This window comes from Polyergus mexicanus, unplaced genomic scaffold (genome assembly GCF_030449975.1).
Source record: "Polyergus mexicanus isolate NDT 795.1 unplaced genomic scaffold, iyPolMexi1.0 SCAF_16, whole genome shotgun sequence".
NCBI lineage: Eukaryota > Metazoa > Arthropoda > Insecta > Hymenoptera > Formicidae > Polyergus > Polyergus mexicanus.
Window position 1 is genome coordinate 3,066,708 of NW_027223336.1, and position 26,890 is coordinate 3,093,597.

General features: G+C 35.3%; 1 protein-coding gene across 1 annotated transcript in view; it reads right to left on the reverse strand.

The window, feature by feature from the left end:
- LOC138940330 (protein Skeletor, isoforms B/C) overlaps positions 1 to 26,890 on the reverse strand; it is a 50,144-nt gene that overhangs the window by 12,769 nt on the left and 10,485 nt on the right. The window contains exons 4-5 of the mRNA XM_070309148.1: positions 15,032 to 15,254; positions 13,376 to 13,490 (exon numbers count right to left, since the gene is read on the reverse strand). Coding sequence (XP_070165249.1) covers positions 13,376 to 13,490; positions 15,032 to 15,254 — 338 coding nt within the window. The remainder of the gene's footprint in view (positions 1 to 13,375; positions 13,491 to 15,031; positions 15,255 to 26,890) is intronic.

Sequence of the window (26,890 nt, forward strand, 5' to 3'; positions counted from 1 at the left end):
CCCTTCTCCCTAATAGACTGTTTATCTCGTAAGCTCAGATTTAGATTCGGATTAGGGGCTATTATGCGAGCTTCCGTAAGAGAGCGTGTGTGCGTCTGCCAGGACGCTATTGTACAACAAAGACTAAAACACTATGTGTTGTATACTTATATACTTCTTATTTTATATATTTTTTATAATATAAAAATAGTCATATATTGTGTATCTATATATGTGTGTATGTAAGAATTTAAATTTTTATGCGATACCACTTAAATATTACCCGAATTATTCAATTAAACGACGATTTAACTTGTTAGAAAAGAGTTATTTTCTATATTTTCCAAGTTTCATATTTTCTGACGCGGTTCTGACGCAAGAAATATAAAATATGTCCTAAAAATTGATAAAATGCGTGAGATTATGTGTAAAGTCAATCGTGAGAAATTGCGCGATTGTCTTGATTAAAGCATCAGATTAATGTGAACTCGCTGTACTCGCTTGTAGCGAATATGTTGCGGCTACTATGATTTTCGTGCATATCTAAAAGCCCACGAAAATTTTTTTAATACTTTCGAATACAATAATTGATATAAACGTAAATTCCTTTTTTTTTCCTCTCCATTTTGAACGAATTAATCTATGCCATTTAGATATCTCTTTAGACAAAAATAATTTTTTAATTTTTTATAAGAAAAATATAAAGTTCATATTTTAAAAAAATACAAATATATTTAATATCCAACAAATATTAATTAACAGCTTTTTATTAATTTTTCTATATTAAAAATTTCTTAAAGACATCTATAAAATTTTATTAGCTTCTTGTTACAACTTTAGAACAATTAACATTATTAACTCTCTCTCTCTCTCTCTCTCTCTCTCTCTGATAAAAATAAATTATTAGAAAGAAGAAGATAGATTTTTTCAAGAGTTATCGTCCTCAATATAATTCCATCATTAATAATTGTTTGAATCGATATATTTCAGATTCAGCATTCAAAAGTACTTTCAAAAAAAAATGAAAAAAACAAAGAATACTACTTGTATAATATTTTATTGAGTCCATTCCAATTTATAATTTTCTCCATTTTTTTTTTATCCGTTATTTATATAATATATTTCTACATGCAATTATATTGTTTATTACGTTTCATTAAATTATATCCCAAAATTTATTTTATAAACATAAAATATTAATAACCAATTTGATCGATACTTTCAATCAAAAATAGTGAAATGTCATAATAAGCATCAATATCCGGCTTCATTCGGGGACATAAAATATAATATATAACGCATCTCTATCTTTTCTCTTGCGTACATATTACGGGAGAATACATCTTTTCGTCTTTCCCCCCCACGCAATTGGGATCTGTGCGTTGCTGATACACCCGTTATAACCCGTGGGTGGCTACTCGAGCAGTCGATATTCAATCAAATAAATCCCCCTAACAAACTGGAGAGTCACGGATAGCATCGAGAAACAATTGGAGAAGGGGAAAGGGAGATAAAACGGGGTAGCGAGTCGATGAGAGAAAGAGAGAGAGAGAGAGAATGAAAGAGAAAAATAGAGAAAGAGAAGAGGGAGAACAGAGACGGGAAAAGAAATGGATGATTACGAGGGGGGGTAGAGGGCATTATCGCGAAGATTCCGTTTCCGAACCGAAGCTGTATATTATTTTAGCGCCTTATCAGATCCGTGCATTATCCCTCAGTTGCACAGGGGCGTCGTCCCCTACAATATAATCGCCCCCTGTCGCGAGACGCACGTCCTTTCGGAAATTGAGACATCGGCGCCTCGTTAAACGATGCAATAGTGTCATCCAATAGTAGCGACCATTTCACCCAATAACTGCAGCGAGGACGTGTGTGACAATGCATTTATAGTTTCTGCAACTATCATTCTTCTGTATTTATCGTATTGCAAAAAGGTGATATTATTACACGACTGTAGTAATAATAGTGTTCACTATAATAGTTTAAACTCGATCCTCCGCATATAAAGAAAGTATTAAAAAAGTGAGCGAGATATAAATGATACAATAGACAAGAAGACAGAAAAATTGAACTATAAAAAAATAGAAAAAAATACTTACATAAAAAAATTAGAAAAAAAAAAGAAAGGTTAAATTAAAGCTCTAAAGATAAGACTAGAATTAATATAAATTAGAAAAAAGATAATAACTATTGAATATATGTATAAAAGTACATGTAACTTCGAAACTGCTCGACTTTTATAAAAAGCGGATACTATACTTTTATTGATTCTAAGCTAACTTTCCAAATCAATTTTAATAGACCAGTTAAAAAAATATTGTTCGCTAAGATTTCTTCGCTAAATAAAAGCTGTTTCAATAAAATAATATATTTTCTAAATTTTCATTCTTTCAAATAAATCTCACACTTTTTTTCTTATCTTATCTTATTTAAGCTTTATTTGTCAAGATCTGTCGGTGTTATCGTACCATTAACATTTTCAACAATACTTTCTCATGATTACGGCAGTATCTATTGAAAAGATGTAAGACGTTTTACGAATTATGTAGAAAAGTGTCAAATGATATGATCGTTCGATAAGGGTGAAATTCACATTGAAAGCACGAGCTTTGTGTAAACGTGTATCACCTTGCTTAACAAGATCGAAACGTATCCTTTTACGAGCGTTCTATAGAATCCCAATTCAAAGTCGAAGGACGAGCAATTGGCAAGAAGGCGAATCAGGAGAGAGGGAAGACAGGGTAGATAGAGATAGGAGGTTGAAATTCGAACTAAAAAAGGCCCTCTATTCGCGAGATCGTTGAACTTTAAGTAGGTGATAAATTAAACGAGCCCTCTGCATCCTCCTCCCTTTTCCCCCCCTTTCTCCGTAATACGTCTATATCTTAGCCGCCAGATTTAATGGAGTTTTTTTCAACCAGGAGTTTTATTATCCCGTGGATATAAGCTCTTGTTAAATATGTTCCGCTGGGCCAGTCTAATTACGCGGATTTCGAGCATCGTTCAAAAATTTACTTTCAGATGAATATTCGAGAAAGTATAACGAATAAATTGATTCGAGTTTTCATCTATAAAGACAAGATACAAACATCAATGAAACGTCATGCATTTGTTAGCTAAAAAGTAAGACTAAACATCAAAATGCCAATAATTACATTTCATATGACAACAATAACTATTCGTCATATCGCCAAAGAAATATCGTTTGTTAATTTCGAGCTTAAGCAGCTTAAAATGTTAACATCAACAAAATTCTCTCACCGTGTTAAAAAAAAGTGAACAATATAATTAATGATTTTTATCGGGATATGTTAAGTTACGAGTTTTCGTGCAAGTGAATGAAGCGAGTAGATATTAAAATGACACTCTCTTTTATTCTACGTATTAGATGAAAAAATTAATACTTTTTAAATATATAATTATTCTACGGCACACTTTGATAGACAATTTAACTTTTATATTAAGTATTCAGAGAGTAATTATCAATGCATAAAAAATAAATCAAGATAATCGTGATTTTTTTTTTTGCGTTCTGCAAAAATATTTTTTCGCAACTTCTAAATATGACTAGACCACCCTCCCAGCCTCAAGGTAGCCTACGACAATATTAGTAGCAGTTGCCCATCCATCTCCTCTGTAATACGAATGACGAAACTTTCCCGGCGACAGAAGGACCGGTGGGCGGTCCTTCGGGATACCTGGAACTTTCGCAAGCTCTCGTCCAATCGGCGTGTTGGAAAGCGAGGAAGGTAGATAGAGAGATAGTGCTAGAGGATATAAAGAGGATTGCAGAAGAGGAACTATCCCCTGATGCAGGTCCCCTTTTTCGCTGGATAAAAAGATGATAAATGATAACTTTTGTTATGAAATATACAATTGTGATTATAGATGCTTTATTTGCATTTCGTTTTTTTCCACGTATTTTGTTTTCAATTAACTTTATATGAGCGTTTTGTGCAATTCTCACGCCGACGATCTTTTTAATGTTGCGTATTCGATATTTGTTTACAGAAATAGGTCAACAACGATATGTGTATGTGTGCGTGTGTATCGTTTTTGGAAATATTACTTCACTTAACATAAATAATATAACAGCATTATTAATAATACACCGCGCGTAATTTCTCATTAATTCTGAAATATGCGAATAAAGATTTCACGATAGTACAAACAAAAACATAACGCACTCTACGCGATGCCACGTAAAAAAAAAAAAAAAAAAAAATTATAGCATAAGAAAGTATATAAGGCAAGGATATTTATTTCAAATACTAATTGCTGAACGAGATAGCTGTTTTTCTCTCAATTAGAGACTCTCGTCTTTTTTCGAGGGGAAAAAAATACGATATCCACTTATTAGATAGAAAAAATGGAATATAGATTATTAAAATTATACATTCGTACAGATAAAAAAAACTATTTAATTTACTGTTTGTTGTTGGAAACTATTTTGATAACAAAATTTCGTAACGAATGTATGTATCACTGGTTTCTTTACGCTTTTGGATATTTTTATGAAAAATGATAAATAATAACTACGCGAAAAATCATCTCTTAAACGAACGGTTGCTATTTACCGCGCTGGAAGATCTTCCGAAACCATTTTATTACGTCAGCTACTTCGATTTATCCATCGAGTTTCCATTGATACCCAGAGCGTGTTGCATAGGCGTGTGTACGTGAGTGTATCGCTGTGTATTTGAGATACAATCTGATATATCGGCATACATCAGCTGAAATATACACCCACGAAGACGAGTCAATACGTAGGCGATGTTAAAATGGCGCACGAGTTATTTAATGCCCTTCGACCTTTCCGTCGAGATTACACGTATATACTTTGCACAATTGACTTTGAAGTCGCTGATATTAGATCCGATTAAATGAGATTCAATTTATTATATTGCCCTTTCCCCTCTCTATAGACTCTTTCAGATTTAAGTCTTCTCGAAATATTTACGCGCGTGTACCTATTTATTATCAAAATAATAAAAAATACATAATAAAATATATAATAAAAGATTTTAATAAAAAACGCGGAAAATATTACCGAAAATAGTAATACATAAATAATATATAAATTTAAACACGGATGTCGCGATAAGATATATAAAAGTTAATAAATTAAATAAATACAATGGTTCTAATCGTACATAGAGATTTAATGCATTATTGTGGAAGAAACCATTATCGTAATATTCCTTCATATTTTTTTGAGTGTAGAAATGATTGGATACGAGAATCATAATAGATAAAAATATAAAAATTATTTTTTTTTTTTTTGAATAATATTATAAACATTTAAAGTCAGATTTAGACATATCGAGAAGATAATAGTTAAAGGATGCTGTCACATATATTTCGTTTAATGTAAGATAAAATAGTAGACGTTATGACAGTCAAATTATTGTAGTTTAAGCGATATGTGCCGCGTGTAAAATTATAGAGACAAGTTTCAGCTTGGATGATAAATATGGTTGTCAATCAATTTTGGAAACTGTGTAATCGGAATCGTTTGTTCCTTCGGAAAATGCCGGCTTCTCGATCAAAAGCTCCGGACCTTCGGAAACAAACCCCTGGCCTTCGACCTCGACACCGTGATCATTGGGAGCGGGCGGGGGGAGAGAGGGTGATCCCGTTCAAAATGGCGGCGCTCGGAACACAGAATACCGCAACATGAAGGCAGAAACGGAGGAAGAGAGACGACACCTGTGCGAAGGGTAAGGGGAGGACACGCCAGACAGTCCGAAAAAGCGAAAGGGACAAAAACGATGTGGGTTTAGATCGAGAAAACGTCGCGTCATTTTCAGAAATGGACCCGTGGATAAATAGAATGAAGCAACGTCGAAACGAATGGTAAAACGAGTAGTCGGAGTCGCAGGACGACGAAGAAGGACGGGGAGGAGACGCGAAAACGCAGAAAGGAAAGGGTTGCGCGACGAAGGAGGAAGAGAGATAGAGACGAGACACAAAACGAAGATGGGTGATACCTGCGGAATGGTAAGGATGGGAAAAGAGAGAGAGAGAGAGAGAGAGAATAAGAGAAAGAGAGAGAAAGAGAACATCCTCGGCTACCAGCCAGCCAGTCAACCAGCCCCGGCCAACATCGACCGGGTATTGTCGCGTCTGCGCTTGCGCCACTGTTATCCAGGACTATCAACCTTGCCTCAATTTCTGATCGTCCGTTTTCCGTGTCCCCGTCCGCGTTCATACTTGTGCATGGGACTATTGACTTGTGTGTGAGCGTACATTTGTATGCCTGTATGTATGTGTGTATGTGTGTATGTATGTATGTATGTATATATGTATGTTTGTGTACGCATATTTTTATATGTGTGTGTATATAGACACGCGGTATCCGCGCAACTCGCGCGTATCATCCCCCTGTGAAAGCGACGCGTTTACGCGCCGGTCGCGATCGCGTTCGACGTCAAATCGATGGACGTCGAGATTTCTCATGTGTGGATAGTCATTTTCTACGTAATCGATGAACCTCCAAATATCCGAAAGCCAAAACGCGTTATCGGAGAAACGATTGCTTATCGAGAGGAACGTTAAACTTTGCGCTACGCTAAAGTTTCGTTAAAACTTGTGATATAATAACGAAAAAATAACGTAACCCGTTATAGGTTTATTGTAGCATACAAATAAGCATACAAGTTTTTGCGGCACAAGAATAGAAATATATTTCAAACAAAAAATTTCTTTTAATTTTATACTCTAAAAAAGTTAAAAACTTAAGAATTTTATATTCTTCCCAAGCAAAATTTTGAAATAATTAAAAAATTTTTAACAAATAAAAATAAAAATGATTATAAATTTATGAAGTATCTTTTAAAATCATCTTCGCGCATACTAAATACTGTAAGTTGGCATTAACTCTTCAAAACCGAACTAACAATAAATTAAAACTTTAGAACCGTTACGATGAATTTAATTTTATAATTTATTCTATTATTATTCCGATCGTATAGATAGATGATAGCGGTAAATCGTAAATAAATGTCTTAGCGACTTGGTAATTCGTCCATCTATTTGTAAATCGACATTATACACCGAATCGTACGCCGATTGTTACTGTATCGCCCGGTGACAAGTCGTTCGCCGATTTGTCAAGATTATTAATGGCCGTATCAATGGATAGATGCTTTGCATCCAACTGTACCCGTCATGCAAGTTATTGTACTTCGGCGAAATTAGTTCCACGAAAGAATTCCAATAAAGCGACGGGATAATAATAACAAATACTAATGTAAATTCCAGTAGTAAGAAAAAGGATCGATATATGTGAGAGATTTGTTCTCTCTTTTGAGAAAGTACAAAAATATATGACAATTTCAATATAATTCTGGAACACGTATAAAAAAATATCTATTCAAAGTGTTCATATTTCAAGAAACTATCCCGGATGCATTAGAGAGAGATGATTTCAGTGCGTTATATCAATAAGAAATATAATAATAAGAAAAAATACATACGATGACACAGATCGTGTGAAAGATGTGAGACGATATTTCAAACGTTATACGTCCGAACTAAAATCTCCCGTAAGACCTTTTTCCAAATACTCGGCGAGAAGGCATCGCGGGACACCCCGTCTCCCAATATGAAATCGATTATTAACATTGACTTCGGTGAAGGACCGGCGAGATCCAACGGCATCGAACGGCTTTCCAAGTTATACGACGCGCTTGAAAAGCTCTCAATACAATGAATGATGTCAATATAGAGAAAAAATGTTTCAAAGCTTTTACGCACACCATCCGTGAACTTGTCAACGTCGCTTTTATGTTTCATATTGTTGACGGCATCGCAAAATCACCCACATGTCACGAAATTTTATTATTCCGCTGAAATGACCGGCGGAATTTTGGTGAATTTTATCATGAGGTGTATGCAAATATTTAGCCCGATATGCGATGAAAAAGCGATGATAAAACACAACATGATGTATATATTAATGTATATTAATAATGCATCTTATAAATAATAAACTAAACCGGAGAGAGCTTATCGTAAATTGCGCGACACATTTTTTTATTACCATAACTCCTTTCTCCTTGGTTCCAGTAACAATTATTCCGATGCAAATTTGTCAAATCGATGTAATATAATACGGAATTGTTGTAAATATAGTAAAAAAATAATAGTACAATATATATAGGAGAATATTACAATACATACATACATATATATATTCACTGATTATTTAAATCATCTGTAATAACTACAGTTTAAATAATAATAATCATAATAATTATTATTTTAGCATCTTTACATATTATTTCAGAAAAATATTATGAATATAAAAAAAACGTATAATAAAACGTTAAATAAATATATCTCTTTCATCAATAAATTATATTCAGTATTTAAAAATATTAGAAAAAAAAGATCGAATGCTAAAAATTTTAGCAGACTTATTATATTAAAAAAAGGCTACATGATATCGACACGGAGAATAAACTTATGCTTGATGAGGACGCAATCCACTTGTGCTCTCTTTTTGAAATCTACGCGAGAAATCCATTCTAAGCGGTTATTAATTGACGCTCTCTCAGGCACAGGGTCGGATCGTCCACTTGGTGCCAGAAGCAATCGTACTTCGTCATCCCACCCCGAAAACTATGAGGCATTTAATTAACCCCGGGACGCCCAGGAAAGAGACCGGAGAATTCACATGCAAATGTCGTGTGACACGACTATGGAACAATCATTTCTTTTCCCAGCTGAAACGCGGCTAGTGGAACGAACACCGACTCCTGACACTTCGCACAAGCGAAGATTTCATTCGAAAATATCGCCATTTCAGTAGGAAAAGAAAACTCCGTAAAAAGACATGAAAAAAACATGTCGAAAGTTTCTGTCTTTTTCTTCGCTCTTAGGGAAAGTCGTAGGTTTTCTCAAAAAATAGCGTTATTTTTTGAAGTATAAAAAGATGGCAAGAAAAAATAGAAAGAAACGGATTATTGGCCCATTGTATTGAGACTTGAATGTCTCGCTTGAAAATATTATCATATAATCGTTGAAATTATTTGCCATTACGATAAAATATATTACACGGTCGAGGATTGTAAAATAATTTTGAATTCATGATGATGTAACACGAACAATGAACGCGCACAATGCACGATCGGTGAGATAATGTAATACGGTATCTGCCTTTACATGATTTGTCCGTTGGTCTTACTAATTGGATGCACGAATGAGTCACGCTACGAGAAACGACGAACGCGATCGCGCTGATCGCGAGTGGCGTAGTGGTTCATGTCACGCATAAGTCAGCCAGAAAGTGAAAAATACTGTAATCGAGCGAAAAATGATATCCGTAAAAGACGACCCATGTTAACGCAATTACATATTAATTTTATATCCTTAAAAGATATTTTCATCACTATTTTTTTTTCTCTACGCATAAAATATTATTCATAGGGATTCGCGAATAGTGTATTAAAATTTATTAAAATATATAAATTTTTATAATAAAATATTTTTATATTAATATAAATGCACGATTAGAAATATATTAATTGTTAAAATTACTTATAACAAACAAATGCATTATATTTTTTATTATAGTTTTATCGATATAATTATATATATATATATATATATATATATATATATATATATATATATATATATATGGCTATTTTATATATTATTTTATTAATTTTGGTTTTTCTTGTAACATTTGTGATATATAATAATCATTTAAAAATCGCGATTTCTCTTTCTCTTACAGACTCACACAGACACGTGTAAAAATAATAATTCCAATCATGAAAAGATTCAAAAGAAGATATAATGACTGATTTTTTTTTTTCATTACGCGTGATATCAATATATGAGTGAAATGCTTTTAAATATATATTAAAAATTATAAATATACAATATTTATTCCGTCGTTATTACATCATATATGAATATTTTTATTTTCATAGAAAAATGTAATTTGAATAAAATTTTAAAAATAATATATTAAAACAGTAACTTGCATAACCAAACTTTATATAACTTTCCAGATATTATCTTTCGTTATTACGTGCAAAATATGTAACATTTGAACCCCGGAAATTAAGGACGATATATCTTAGCTCGCTTAATTTACATTCTAATTGTGTGCAACGCATAAAATCTCAAATTGTCATATACGAGATATTCAACATTTTTCCAATAAATGCTATTTATAAACCAAGGAAATGGAACACTGTCTCTGAACTCTTACTCAATAGTATCCTACTCACGCATTTACAATGCAGTACGTAAGAACGCTATTAATCGCGAGTAAGACTTATCGAGAAAAAAATGAAATATTAAAAAACGTGAAGACAGGAAAAACGGAAGATCGAGTTGACAAACCAATCGTGGTGACGTCAAATGACGTTTTAATAACGTCTTATTGACGTCAGAAACGTCAACGCTGTTACATAAAATCGTAAAGGAATGATGAGATGATTTTCACCCTCTCGCAACATCTCCGTATGCAATAAACGCACACGTACACATGAAAGTGGCATGACTGTCCGCTTCGGACGGCGGTCGAAAGATAGAGGGAGGATAGACGAAGAAAAAAATTACTAAATCCTACCTGAATCAGTGGTCTATTGAGCGGCGGTTTGATATTGCCAAAGGCTATCTCTGTTCCTTTGAAAGGAAGCCCGACGGATTTGAAGGAAGAAGGATACGTTGTCGAGGAGAAGGAAGATGTATCTTTGAGAGGAAACGGAAGGAGATCCCGAGAGCCAGGGGAAAAGGGAGAGAAAAGGAGAAAGAAGGAATGGGAAGAGGGTTTACTCTGACAATACATCCTCTCTCCGAGCGTAACGCGAGGAAGTGCTGACTGATAGACAGCTCCTGTCTACCAGATATCTAAGCAAAACCTACAACTCCCTCCTATATACTATGTATGGTATCAGCCTGCGGAAAGAAAAAGAGGAAAAGAAAGAGAAATCCACTTCTTGTGCAAATCACAGAAAGAGAAACTCGTGCAAAAGTCGGAAATCTTAGAAATGTTTCGATGATGTGTACTATAAGATTTTCCTTTGTGTTCGAGCGTAATCGAAAAATATCTTGTTTGATCGAAAACGTTTCGCGTTTTTGAATGATACCGTTTCAAAACAATCTCCGCGAAACATCGCGAAAGTGACAAATTGGATATATCATGTTTTCTTGGCATTATAATAAGAATATGATGTGAAGAAAAGAAAATCGTGAGATGGCGCATATTTAATTTTAAATGACATCCACATTATTAAATGATCTATATTATTGTAAATGCAATACAATTCCGCGCGATTTAAGAAAGAAAATGTAATTAAATTTCTCATACTTATTGTTATCTTTATATATGTATATATAAAACTTTCTATTATTATTATTTATATATAGAAATATATATATAAAATTTTATATGTAATATAGTTTTTTAATTAGTTTTATTTTATATATATTGTGTATATATACACATACATATGTGTAGATAATTTTATAAAAATCTTAATTTTTTTACAAAAAATACGAATTGTTATTGATGCTGTTTATATATTATATAACCGCATATATTTTATTACGTTTATTAATTTATTTTATTTCCTACTATGTACATGTATACATACGAATAATTAAATCATTTTATTATATATAAACGATCGCGAGAGAGTCATACTTATATCTCTCTCCTCTCTCATTATCCAAAACAATCGACCGGCAATAACTGATAGGCAATCGTTATAACAAAAAGGCTCGTTTCTGCTACTTGAAGTATTTTTTATACGAGGTGATATATTGTAGATATAAGAAACCTCTATCGTAAAATCTTTTCTCTCCCGAGTTTACGCTCGTCGATCGCTGAGGTGACTGGAGCAATTTATGCCAAATCCCGAATAATGATTCGCGGCGATCGTAACGAGACACCCGGTAGAATGGACCGTAGGCGGCGGACAGCGCGTTTTGCGGTGACAGAGCGTGTCTGATGGAGGGTTGTCACGGTACGGGAGCACCCCTCAGACTTCGATATTAAAGCCCTCCTCTAATATAAGAGCAAAAGCTCTGCTCTCTACCGTCGATATGCTCGCCTCAAACGCTCTTTTCCCCTTCCTAGAAAGGCAATATATCGCGTATGTGTGTCGTTATATTCATACGTGTGCGCCCGATAAAAGGGGAAAGGGAAAACTAAAGGTAGTCCCGCTTAAACGTACAGACTCTCATGCGTGCACCGAGATTTTTAAGCTCCGGCTCGAGCGAGAGAAAGAGTGGAATCTGTTTAAGAGGGGATATATCTTACATTCTAATTTGTGTACTTCTTGATGAGAGCAATTGAAAGAGCTAAGCTGGATTAACTCGAAAATAAGCGTGCACCGTGCAAAGAAAAGAAGTAAAGTAAAAGAAAGAAAACACTGAGCTTCTTATTGTCGAATTAAATGCCAAAAAAAAAAAAAACTGGAAAAAAGAGTATAAAATCGTGCGGTTAGAAGATATATTTTACGCTTGAATATAATATTATTCATAGATCGAAATAATTATATTTTCAGATTCTTCAAAAAGTTGAAGTAATGCTCAATACTCTCTCGCACATAGCAATTTTCGATATGATATTATCGATGGTATCTCGTGTGTTCACTCGTCTGCACACATGTGAAAGAGATACCCGAAAGATAAAGAGATACCGAATCGTTTCGACCGGTATGCACCCGAATAGAGAAGCCCGGAGAAAGCCCCCCCCCCCCCCAAAAAAAAAAAAGAGAAGGGTTTACCCACCCACACACGTATGCGCGCACGTGCACGCGTAGCACGCGCGTCAGATCCCGAGACTCGGCCTCCGTATCCATCTCATACGCACCATTGACCCCGAATGCACGTCCGATAGAGCTTTCCTCTGAACCTTCTCAAAAATCAAGTTATCTCTATTCTCTGCTCGTCGCGTGACGTTTGGAGTAAAACGTGCGCAATATATCGACGAATCAAACAGAGAATGCCTTGACGAGTCTTCGTGCGAACACGAATTCTTGAAGGACTAACGCGTGACCATTGACAATGCGAATTCGTATAATCAAAAATAAAATGCCATATAATCGTAAATTTCTACGCAAATTATTGATCGCATTGTTATTTAGCAAAAAATTTTAAGTGCCTAGAAAATGGGTAATCATAATATTTTATCATTAGATATAGCTTATTATTTAGTAATATAGCTGGTTCCTATATATCATATGTATTATATCTATGATATGAATTATAGTATCCGAAAAGAGAAGTGTAGGATATATTTTATTCATTGAAATTTTGTCGACAAAAAGATTTAAATCTCGAACCCTGCTCCAATAAAATCGGCATGTGTGGAAAACACGCATAATATATTATTCGAGATCTTGATCGATCGTTGCAATTTACTCACCGTAAATCTTCTACACCAAACGCTCAGCCACTTGATGTCTCGTATACGTTTTCCTCCGGGTAATCTCAGAATAATGTCCGTGTGATTGTACGCCTCCAATACCCGTGGATCGGTGCTAAGAAAAAAAGAGAGAAGCAAAAAAAATATATGAAACAATAAAAAGTATAAATTTTTAAACATATATTGTGTAATAGAATATAATTTAAATATTTATTGCGAGAACTATATAAATTACATTAGAAAAACTGCATAAACGATAAGGATCGAAATTTCTTAGGAGGGTTATAACAAAAAACGAACTGTGCGTGTTCCTATTTCTCTGTAGTTTTTAACCGTATCCGCGAAATTTTTATCGCGCGTGTAATTAAACAAAATCGCATTCTCGCGAACGCATTCCATTATAGCTACATATGTAAATTTCCGGAAGCGATAAACTTATGCCGTTTTTATTACAAGGATTCGATTGATTTCACATCTTTTGATATCGCCCGGCGAATCTGCGTGTCGTGCGGACGATCAAGCGAGCAGAAGTTTTCGAGAGCTGGGCGGGTTGTGCATGCGGTCAGGGATGTAGGAGGCCAAAAGTAAGGGTGCGGTAGTGAGAGTGATACAGGAGGAAAGCGCGCGGCAGTCCGTAACCAAGGGATGAAATGAAATTCAAAGAGCCCGTTGCGGGCGCGACGGAGGGTAACGCGATGCTTATATACGGAAGGGAGGGAACGGAGGGAGGACAGGGGACGAAAACAGAAGGAAGGCCGAACGCGAATGAGTCGTGATACGCGGGAGAGTGTAGTTAATAAAACGGGAATTATACGCCGATCTCGTCCGGATCTCATCTGCGCGAGCGCTTTATTACGTTTCTACTTGGCTGCTTCCTGGTCCACCGTAGCGCGCGTTAGAAAAATCGCGCACAAGTATATTGTATAATATAAAACACAACGTAAACTATCGTTTTCATTGCGTTAAAGGATCATTTTTTTTTCTCAATCTTGTATAGAGTATTTCAAAATCTGATTGAATATTTTTTTAATAGCAAATTCTCTGGCTAATTTAGAGTCGATTTTTATCTTAGCCAAAATATCGAGAAAGTCGTGTTTTGCAAGTTTTTAATTTTTTTTATCATAATATTTCTGTATAACGCTAAGCCACAAAAAATCTATAAAAATAATTCCATTAACTTTTGTTAATTTTTCCACAACATTCAATTGAAAAGCCCTTTTCTTCTCTCTAAATAGTTTTTTAATTCAAAAATTATTGATACCTTGATATTTTCATTAATCCCACTGTTAAAGAAACATCTGACAATTTTGAGATACCCTCTATAAAATTATTTAATTGCTATATATAAAATAAGCAAAAAACAAAATCGAATAGCAAATTAATACAAATTAATTTATATTATATTATATATTATTTTTCTTTTATTTGATAGATATGTGTGACTTTATCTATCCTACTTCTAGTAGTTACAAATCTTTGAATAACATTCAAAATTAAATTAGCATGGATGAAGTGATCAATTTATTAACATTTTTTTATATGTATACTCAATTTGATGTATCGAACAATTTTTCACATGTAAAAGATACATGTAAATATACTGTGATAAATATAATACTTTAAATATAATTAAATATAAGTAACGTCAATAATTACCTGCTGTCAGACTCGGGATAAGGTACGATATAACCATCGGGATTGGGCCGAGAGGTGTTTCCGACCCAGAAATAAGCATCCGGACCGGTGCCATCGTAAGAGAATCCTTTTATAAATATCGTTGCATCATCAACAGCATACACTTTACCTTTGATACCATGCGCATATTCTTGTAAAGGTCCGATCAATGCGCCATAGTAATCGGGTCCGTTCCTGGCATAACCTGAAAATAAAAATAAAATCATGGTGATTAGAGTTTTTTTCTCTTTCATATAAAATATAGCACATATTAAAAGAATACACGTACCATCTAATTATTATATATATCATGATATCTATTATTCTATTAGAATTTATATTGCCATTTGTGAGACGCATTTATAAAATTGTAAACAACGTGTAGCCTGTTCTTCGCTTATCAAAAGTAAAAAAGAACTGCTATCGAGTGACATAAATATAATATAACTCACGTCCAAAAGTTTTTCACAAATAAAATAATTATAACGATACACGCATCGTACAATGAAATAAAATAATAATCAAAATTTATTTTAATCTTAATTTTTTACGAGTCATTAATTTTTTTCTACTATGATTAACACTTGTATTTTTCGATGACACGATATAATATAATTTAACTAAAGCTTCTTAAAAGATGATCAAGTTGATTTGCAAATTTTATCTAAACGAGCAGCGGGCCGAGAGACCGAGGAGGAAGTACGTTTCACCCTCCTCGTGATGTAGGTTGGACGCATCGTCGCCCCGATACAAAACCGATGCGATGCCACCTCGACAGCGCAAAGGGAAGTCGGCGCGGTTCCGCGATTTGCATGAATTTCATTTCATTTGCTCGACAGGCCCGTAAAACCGGGCGCGCTGCAAATGTATACACATATATCTCGGAAGATATCCCAGCCGTGGCAGTAAAGATCAGAGAGCGTGTGTTTCGATTTCGGGATCTCGAGAACTTCGACGATGATCGCTTGGCGCGCTTCGAAAAAGAGTAAATTTAAAAGACGAAACTACGTAACCAAGAGTATCTCTAAAAGATAGAGATTCAAGGCGGAAAGGAAGAATGAAATTAGCGGATTAGGACTTAGCCCATAATCCCTAGGGAACCGGTCATGAAACTTGCCTCGAGAAGACCGTTCCTCGCTAGGTTCCTTTAGAAACTCCTTTAATAGAATATATATATATCGAAAAGTGTTTAATTAAGAAAGTGCAAAAATATTATTGATATTATTTCAAAGAAAATATTTACATAATGTATAAAACTATTTAAAAAGAGGGAGTATAATCACGTAATTTTTACCTTAGAAAATTAAAAATTAAAAAACTGTCAAGATTGAAATACTTTTATAAATTACATGTCTTGATTACATAGTAAAATGTAGAAATAGTTACAGAAATATGTCTCAAATATTTTCAGGATTTAATTCCGTTTTTAAATCATAAATGAAGGAGACTTTTATAAAAACATATCTAAAAGTGTAATAATTCGTTATATCGGTTAATATCTTTTCGCGTTGAAACAAAACGTTTCATAGCGTGGTAAACAATTCGAAAATTCTCTCAACTGCGATCGTTTAAGCGCCCGTGCAGCGGAATAAGTGGCGTGCGGGCGTTTCTGTATTTAAAGTAGCGGCCCGTTAGCGTCGTTGTAGCGCGTTAATTCGTCCCGGTGATTATGGATCCATTAGCGTGGCAGCCAACAAATAGCGCGGTACAATCCAATAACCGTCGCAGCTCATAATAAAAGGGGAGGAATAGGTTTAGGCGTGAGTCGGGGGTAGTTTAGTTGGTGGCGCATATAGTCGCGTGTATACGTACATGCGTACACGCGTGCGCGGCTGTGTATGTGAGAGCATTCACACGGATACACGCGCGTGTTCACGGGATCCGCAAGGGTGGCTCGACCCGCCCTCCCCCTCCACCTACCCTCTCTCCCTAACGCAGGACGCACATCGCAGATAGCGATCGTTGCGTTCATTGTCGCATCATCGTAATATCTTGCTGCTATAGCGGGGAGATTGGACGGACAAAGCGGTACCATCGCCTGTGGACGAAGAAAAATCCCCCGCGAGCATCTAGAGTTCCCCGCCAATGTCGACGCGAAAGTACCGAACGGGGTGGACGACGAAAAAGGGTGGGATAAAAGCCTTCAGCGTCATTTCTAAACAGCGACGTCAACAATGTCTTGATCGTCAATCCGCTTCTGCGATATACGTCAACGAGATACGGAAATAGGTACGAATATTTCGCTATCGATATTTTTAATATTATACGATATTAAAATACCCCCAATAAGCATTCTTTTGTTAGGAATAATGTGCGAACAAGTATAAAAAAGTGACTAGTCAATGCGCCCGTTTTCTTCTTCATTCCAGAAATAAAATCTAAAGCTGGATTTAAATAGACTTTAATATTGAATACGTATGTTTTTAAAAATCTCTATTATTATGTAATCTCGCAAATTACAATAAAAACATATATAATAAAATTAAACAAAATATAAAACAAAATATAATAATTGTAATATATAGCTAAAAATTACACTAGCGGATAAATTACACTATATATTTCCGTCAAACCATGTATATATAGTTTCATAATTATTTTAATGAAAATCATTATAAAAACTATAACAATTTAATTGCCGCACACACGGTATAAATAATATTTTCTACAGAATTTCAAAGATCGATTTTTACACGAATTTAAATTCATTGCGTTCTTTTTTTTCGAACAACTCAAAGAATTTTGCGTTATATCGAAGTTTGAAATCGCTCGACATTCGAACCGGATATCGGTTTCAAGCGATTGAGGCAGCGAAATCGACGATATTGTAAGCTATTAAATGACGAATCATATTCATGCCCGACCATGTTCGATATCTTTTACGCTGGTAAAATCGGAAATTTTAAAAAAATAAGTTTGTCCGATTTTTTTATTCATATTCCGAATCTACAATATCAAAAATGTAGAAAGATATGTAACCCCGTCATTTCGTCGGACAAAAATTTTCTCGATTTGCATGAATATGAATCGTATCTTCTTTTGTGAACACTTGGAAAGATATTTGCTTAATGTCATTTTTCTTCAAGTTGTATTTGATGTATGCATCAATTGTGCCCGCAAGATAGTCAGCAACACGAAATATTTCAAATATTCCCGGAATCAACTTTGATTTTTTGACGAAAAGAAATGAAAGATATACTACATATCAGTCACGCTTACGCGAAAAAGAGAGAAGTTATGTCTGAGACATATTTTATCCGTAATATATTTCCTACACCAGAAGGGAAAAAAATGTAAAACTAATTTCAACAATTTCCTTGTTGATGCTGGAAGACTCGCGTCGTTTGACTGGCCCACCACACGAATGAGAGTTCACCATGGACTCGTTTGAAGGCGAGGTTCGTTTGAAAGCAGAATATGGTGCTGGGAGACGATCGAGGGAGTTCGGTCAACATTTGAGCACGGTAAACAGCACCCACTTATCAATACCCATCCCTCATTTCTCTCTCTCTCTCTCTCTCTCATCTATCTCTGTCTTTCTGTCCGTCTCTCCGTCGATCAGCTTCCGGATTGCGCATAGGTCCTTCAAGTAGTCCCCTGACACACATTGATCTTAGGTACGGTCATCTTACGGTCGTCTCCTCTACAGGGAATACCTTAGCCTGAGGCATCCTCGGCATATTACGTGCGTGGTAAATGTACGCGTGTTATCGCCGCGAGCGGTAAGGTTCGTTAGCGTACAATGATGGTACGATGATATTATCTCGATCAAATGCTTTATGGATCCTTTATGTCGCGCGTTCAAGAGAAGATCGATCGCACTAATCCGCCCTTCTCGCTCGGCAAAGCGCGACCGTGCGAACAGCCGTTTAATGCGGAGCAAAGTGGCTAAGTGCGATGCATCTAACAATTCTCGCATTATTGTCGCGTGTCCGCAGTACGAAAGTTACATCAAATTCAACGCCTATATAAGAATTATGAAATCTTCGATTTTCAATTTCGTACCGCGGGATCGGCGGGATCCCGTGGAAAAGAAAAGGAAGGATTTTCTATGACCGATTTTGTTCGAGCAGCGTCGCTTTCTGTAAGAGAATGGAATTAATAGATGTGCATTCCTGGCCGGGGTCAGCACGCGACCGGTTATGCGTCGAGCAGCGTATGCGAGCTTTCACTTTCGTCGAGCGCAGATCGTGCAACGCGATCGACCAAGCAAGAAGACCAGAAACGGCCAAATATCCGACATCACGTTCGATTGCAAACGAACATCCCAGAGCAAGGGGCGCCCCCGGATGATTTCCCCGTCGCGGATCTTTTTCCACGTTTTGTAAAAGAGAAAGTGACGGGGAATGGCGCGGAAGAGACTCTCAGTGATTTAGGACGTTAACGAGACTAACCGGATTCATCGCGCGGCGGCGGCGGCGGCGGCGATGACGATGGTTGCAACGACATAGGCGGCGAGGAAACCGGCGGGGAAATATCGAAGAAAGGAGAGTACCAGGCGGCACTGATTTTAATCAAGATATGGCCTGGCAGCAGCCAACGGCGGATCAAGCGAGCCGGGGCTTATCGATTTTCTAAGTGCTCCCGACCGACAGAGCCGTCCTCGTCGCTGACATTGGCGTGAATTTGAAAGTAACGGAAAGAAAAAATTTTTGCACACGCGCGGCAACGTTTTATTATCCGCTCGATCATCTCTTCGACTCATCCATTCGATTTTTTTTAAGTACCTCTGGTGTTTCTTTTATCCACGAATTATTCACGAATGACGAAATATTTATCGCAAAATATTCCATGTGAATCTATAATAGGATCCCTCCAAAAAAAATATACATTATCATAGATTGCTCATAAATACATAATAAAATTTTTAACTGATAAATTTCAAGATTGAAAATAATTTTTAATGTAAAAAATATGTCTTCTTTGCTCATCAGCATTGACATTTCTATATTTCTATATCAAGTTTATTTCAAGATTCTATGATTTACATTTTATGTTCAAACATAACTATTTTTCCCACTATCCTTTATTCGCATTGATTATCCGATTGCAAAATTAATCTCTATTTCTCTATACACAAGCTTGGTTTCTTATATAGATCTTATTTAAAAGATTTAATTTTATTTATAAATAAATTAGCACGTAGAATATAAAAAAATGTTGGCTACAAAATATTCTATGATTTTTGTTATTATAAATTCACTAAGATATTAATAGCCTGCGTAATACAAATTTAATACATAATACATAATATATAAAAATGAAATTTTTTTACAATAATTTTATATTTTACCATATATATATATATATTTCAAATTGTTAACTCTATTGTTAACTCTAGCACGATTAAAAAGGAAAACATCGAAAATATTGGCTGCATCGATCGTCTTTTTTTATGATAGTTTATCGAAATCTCGAAAGTAATGCTACTGTGACCTATTTGCAATATTCGATAAAGATGTCCGAATTGGCGTTCAGCTTCTACAGTATAGAAATAAGGAAAGTTTATTCGAACGTTAATATTGTACATACATCGCAACTCCAAAGCGTATTTAGTAGGGCAATTGGTACGTTCTCGAATATACTACATAATTCCTGGACGTGATTCAAGCAGTTTGCAGAACACAAATGTTGATACTTTCATAAAATAATACCGAGTACACAAAACTAGTATACATAATTATATGTATAATTAATTCGTTTCTATACATACTTGATATCGTATTTAAGCTGATTTATGCATCATCGTCACAAAAATCAAGCAAACGATAAATATAAAAATATCTCTCATTTATATTTATTTTATTTTATTACCAAAATGTAAAATTAATTCTCGCATATATGTGTCAATTACTTATACTGTCGTATATTTTTTTTTTATATTTATGAATAAAAAAAGAACCCCTATCTATATAATAACCAAATTAATAATACCAAGAGTCCAAAAAATGTGATATTATTATATATCTAGGTTTATATATCAACGATTTAATAAGTATTAAAATGAGAGTGAAGAAAGGGATTAAAAGGAAAACACGCGCGACAATACTAATGAACGAGACGTCTCTGACAATAAAAAATCTCGATTAGAATACTTCAGTAACACATTTATTACGGTTTAGACCCGAAAGAGATTATTCTTTCTTATATTTTACCGAAAAGCTTAGCAATTTACTTACAGCCTTGTCCCGGCGCTTGTTCGTTGACGACTGACTCTTGTGTTGATATCTGAAAACTTTATTATCATTTTGTATGTTTTTGTTTTGATTCTCGCCAACATGATGTGTTGTACTCGTAAAAAAATATTCGGCAGTTTCACGCAGAAAGAAAAAAAGATAATAAATATAATATATTCCAGTTATTTTGTAAAATTTTAGTTAAAGCATTACTCTATAACTATATTGCAGATTGATTTATTAAATAAATAATGTTTATTTGTTATTTATATAAAGCTTGAAAATTAGCGACTTGTGAAATTCCTTTCGCAAAAACACAGACTTTTCAAAATTTATATTGTTATATTAATTATTAGAGTTGGCATTAACATTTCTATGTTATTTGTAATAAATTAAATTCAATAGTTATAAAAATATTCATGTACATATTATACAAAGCCATTAATTTAGTTGTACTTTTATTTTATCAAGAATATTCCCTTTGTAAAAATACATACGCAATAATAAATTCTCTCTCCTATCTAAATTAATATATTAATTTTAAAGAAATAACTTAACAACGATAACTTTTATCAATATCCGAATGTCAATTAAATGAAAATTGACAGAACCCGAAAGAGGAGTTTAAATCTTAACAGCACCTTAAACAAGAGATGCATCATCGTTGATAATTATCACAGACGAGGTAATCTCTTAATCGAACGTGCGAGATGACGGTTTCTATCTTATAAGAACAGAGAAAGACTATATTTTTTGTCGTTTGCCCGTTAAGAGATTAAAGCCAAGGACTTTGCCCGCTTCGTTTTAGGACCATTATACCCTCTCGAGGGAGAAAAGGGGCGGAGGGGACGGGGGGTTAGGAGAGACACAGGAACACAGAGGAAAAGAGAGGAGGAGGAAGGACAGAATGAAAGGCATAGAGAGAGAGAGAGAGGGAGAGGGAGAGAGAGAGCAGGGGGAGTGCTGAGCTTGCAGAAAGGGTGCCTGGTGATGCGTACCGTAGCTACCTCGCCAAATGCATTAAGACCACCGCCGGTCCCGTCATCCCTCGCAATATCGAACTGACTGAACTCGTTGCGAGCGCGCGGCCCGAATACGCTATATTCCCTCGCACTTCGTTGGGTGTGAGACGGGATGGTCTCCGCTCTTGGGTAACCACGTTCGCCATCCGATATAAGCACTCGCGAGACTCACGAGTGCTTATGGGAACATCACGCGCGAAAATCCCTCTCGGTCGCGCAATCGCTCGATCGGTTAACATTCGGCCCGAGTAGCCGCCAAAGAGTCGGGGGAAGAAAAGGGAGAAATAAAATCTTGAGGAAATAGAACGCGTGCCGCGAGGATGAAGCCAGTGGCTCAAGTCGTGCCACGGAGCGCTGTTTCCGATATACTGAAATAAAGACGTCGACTTAGAACGCCGCGTCACCATGCGGCTTAAAAATTTATTCCGCATTTTTCTCATTTTTCCATTCGACAAAAGCTGAGTTACGTCCTTTCCCCTTCCCTTCGCGTAATGTACAGAGTATTGAAAAATTAATGGCGCGAATAAAGATTCGATAGAAAGGAAAATCAGTCAAACGATTGAAATAATATCTACTTTTTTTTTTTTTTTTTTGTAAATAATATGTACTTATTTATTTTAAGCATATAGAAAAAATATTCGCACTCAAAATTAATTGCTTTGAATTTATTAAGTAACTATATTAGCTTCATTCTTCGCATCAAATATATATAAGAGAGATATATGTACAATATATATAAAAAATTATGATATCTCTATAAATTGTGTATATTGTACGATTGCAACGATTCATTTTAATTTAAATCCACACACATATGCCGTTTCCTAGATTCATGATATTGTAATAAATTATTCCGATATAACAAACATGAAATTCCAGAAAACACAATCAAATTATATTCGATAATTGCTCGTATGTCCACGATGGCGTATATATCGCGATACATACACATTCCGAACAAGAAAATTCACGCGATGAAAATCGTGGCGAAAATCGATGCAACCGAATGCCCTAGTATTCATAGCACGTACCGATACGCGAATCGTATAGGCGAAGAAAGCGATATTACACGGTTTCGTCTCTCTTCGATTCGTGTTTGAGTTTCACCACGATACGAATGTCCCCGCGCGCACACGCACTCCAAAGACACGCAGATGCGGGTGCTGTCGCATAATATCGATTGAATGGCGTATTTACGTGTCCCGTTAGAAGCAGGTTCACGTAACATAGCAGCGCTTCGTGGGAACCGAAATCATTGGAGGGTTGTCGGGGGTTGGGATGGGGTGAGATAGGAGATGGCTGGTCGCCCCTAGCGAAGCTCCCGTCGTCGATGAGGAGACGGAAGAGGAAGAGAAGGGGAATGGCGCGAGTCTGGGCGATAATGATATCGCGCCGAGACATTTGTCATGTAGCGGTGTACAACGCATTACGCAAGGCCGACAGCGTGGCATGCGAACATTGTGTCCCGGAAGTCACCGGGTCGCGTCCGACTGATTAATGGCTGACCCAATACAAGCGATGTTACTTTTATCTCCCGAGACTCCCGGTCGCAACGACAATTAACGTTAATGTTGATCGAATCCAATTTTGTATCGGTAAGATATTACAGAGATACAAAAATTAAACATTACATCTAACTATTGTAGAATAGACTAATTAAATTAAAGTTCAGAAAATTTCGCGTTATACAAGAAACATCATGACATCTTTTAATTAAAAAAGAAATTTATATTTTAGCATTTATTAAAAATTATTAATTAATCATCTCCGTGTAAATAGTATTTAGAGATACAACAAGTTTAAATTTTCTTATAGCCAAATTAAAACTACTCATATATTTTTCTATAAAGATAAAAAATATTTGTTACCATATCTTTTTGACACTTTATAAAAAACAAAATCATATTTCTAATTATAATATAAAACTTTTTTTTAAGTTCTAAGAGATTATACTATGTGCAAGAAGAACTTATTAATGATGAGAAAGATTATATTTCTTATACATCAAAAGAATATGATTCTCTCTCGACTAAATCGTTAGTACTTTATTCTGGTTTGCGCTATTTTTAGTTACATAATAAGCAGTTATTTGTGGACGGCAAGCAGGGAAGACGGCTGGTCGATAATGATGTCGTGACGAAGCATGTGTCTCCCGCCCGTCTAATAACGCATTATGCACCCTGAGGACGCGCAAATGGCACTTGCCTGCGGTACAATCGGTGAGGGAAAATCAATTCGAACGTCGCTAACTTGTTGCTGCAAGTTAGCGACGCAGGCCAAATAATTTGGGCAATTAACAATTGCAGGCCAAATAATTAGTCAATTGACAGATGCGATGATTATGCTAATTGCTCACGAGAGACGTTTGCAAGTATTTGATAAAGTGAATTTTCATCAGCATCGATTAGTCATGTGCAAAGATGTATATAACAAGCGACAAGAATACCGAGAAACACAATCATTTCGATCACAAGTAAAAAATAATTATTTATAGTTTTGTTAATTTAAAAAAATATAATTTTTATATAGATATAATTCCTATATAGAATTAAAAAAAATATGTAATGCATTTTTTTTTTTTTTTTTTTTTTCATAACTGTGTTCTTAATTATTTTTTACCCCTATACATTTCAAAAATTTTTCTACAAATGGGGTAACTCTTCTATATATAGTCATTCCGTTCTCGCGCGTTATCCCAAATCCCCATTCTGCATTCCTGTCATTGTACCTCAAGCGAATGCCAACCTATATTCGTAGGAATTCGAATCGCGTATCAACAACGACGGTCGACGAGTGTCGCAAACATGGAAAATGAAAATAGAAAGTAGAGAATAGAAAACTCGTAAATGTTTGCGTCAAAAAGAGAGCCATTGTTTTTAAGTTCATTATGCATGCAGTGTATCTCCATTTATTTCTAACAAATTTCAATCTTTTAGGATCATTTCTGTTACGATATAAGTTACGATAAAATAAATTGCGTGAAAAGATATCATTTTCATTGCGATAACGAAATGTGGGGACACAAACGTGGATTTTTTCAGACGCGATACCGTTCCATTAGTTAAATTGTTTCTCTCAACATATTCTTTTCCGACTTTTACTTACGCGGATTCGCTTTGTTCTTTTAGTAATGGGTGAAAGCGACACAATTTTTTTCCCCTCGAGGTGTATCACTTTGTAAAGGAAAAGAATCGATAGACAGGAACAAAACATACGAGAGAGAGAGGATAAAGAAAATCATGGAAAAATATTCACCCAAGATCATTCATCCATTGATACGACGTTCAGATGTCAATGTAATTGATTAATTTACATTCGAAATAAAAACATGTTGGAACAATTTAAGAAATAAATAAGTTGGGATCGAATGAGATTTACATAAAGACGATGAATGCTTTCGAAGAACTACTCGCGATCCGAATTGTGTTTATTTGAAGAAAGTGTACTATATATCAAGTGTACTTGATATTTAATAAAAGAGATAATATCGATAGGTGTTAAGAGCAAATATGCAAAATAATATCCTTCGAATGTCTCTTGCTTTTTGCATTGTACAGACGAATCCAAGTAAAAAGATTAATTTCGATACTTTCCCCTTAAGACGAAAAATATAAAAAGAATATATATTCTCCAGGGCAAAAGTAATCTTCAGTAAAAATAACGTAAATAGAAATTTTAATTTAACTCTGAAATTATGATTATAACTAGCAAGCGTACATACTTTTTTCATGCTTACGTGTGTCTGCGAAAATCAATTTCATTTTGTTATTAAAAATAAGACTTTCACAAATGAAGGATAAATTTTTACGGAAACAAGATTGACAAGTAACCTTGTAAAAAATAGTCTTTTAATAATAGGTAAGAGGCTGAAATTCGCATTAATAAGACGATATACAAATGGGCAGACATATAAGGAAAATCTTATAAGGAACTTTTACGTAAAAGCAAAACGATGATCAAGGATCAAAATAGACAAATAAGAATAAGACCGCAAGGCCACGCAATCCGCTTCTCCAAATTGTCCGACCTTCGTTCGAATAAAACAAAAATTACGAATCATACACGTCGCGAAATCATTAAAAAGATACGATCGGCGAATATGTCTTAGCGATTGCGGAAATCCGGTATAAGGAAAGGATCGCAAATTTCGTGATTTGCTCGGGATTTTAAGCCGGATCAAGGAACGACGAGATTCCGGTAATACGGTCGTTCACAGATGGTAAATTATGACAGATTGTAGCGATTAATGGCGAAAATAAACGATCGAAGGAAGGCTTTTAGTTATCTCTCTCGTTCTATCTCTTCTATGTGTCTCTTTCTCGCACTCTGCTCGAATCGGGCGTTTACATCGATTAAGCGTGGGCCGCAGAATTTGGGGATGGCCGACGCCGTATGCTCATCACTTTCAACGTCCATATAAACACTGGGAGTCGCGCATCTGGCGATCGAGCAACAAGTACACGCATTAAATGTATAGCCCGCTTACCGACTTCAATTACATAAAGTGCACCCCGTCGTGCACGTGGGACGCATATCGCGAAGAAACTTTTACAATTTTTATATTGTATCAATACAGTACGAGTTTTGAAACACACCAAGATCGTCATCTCGTGTCTCATAGAACATAAAAATATTTCACATTA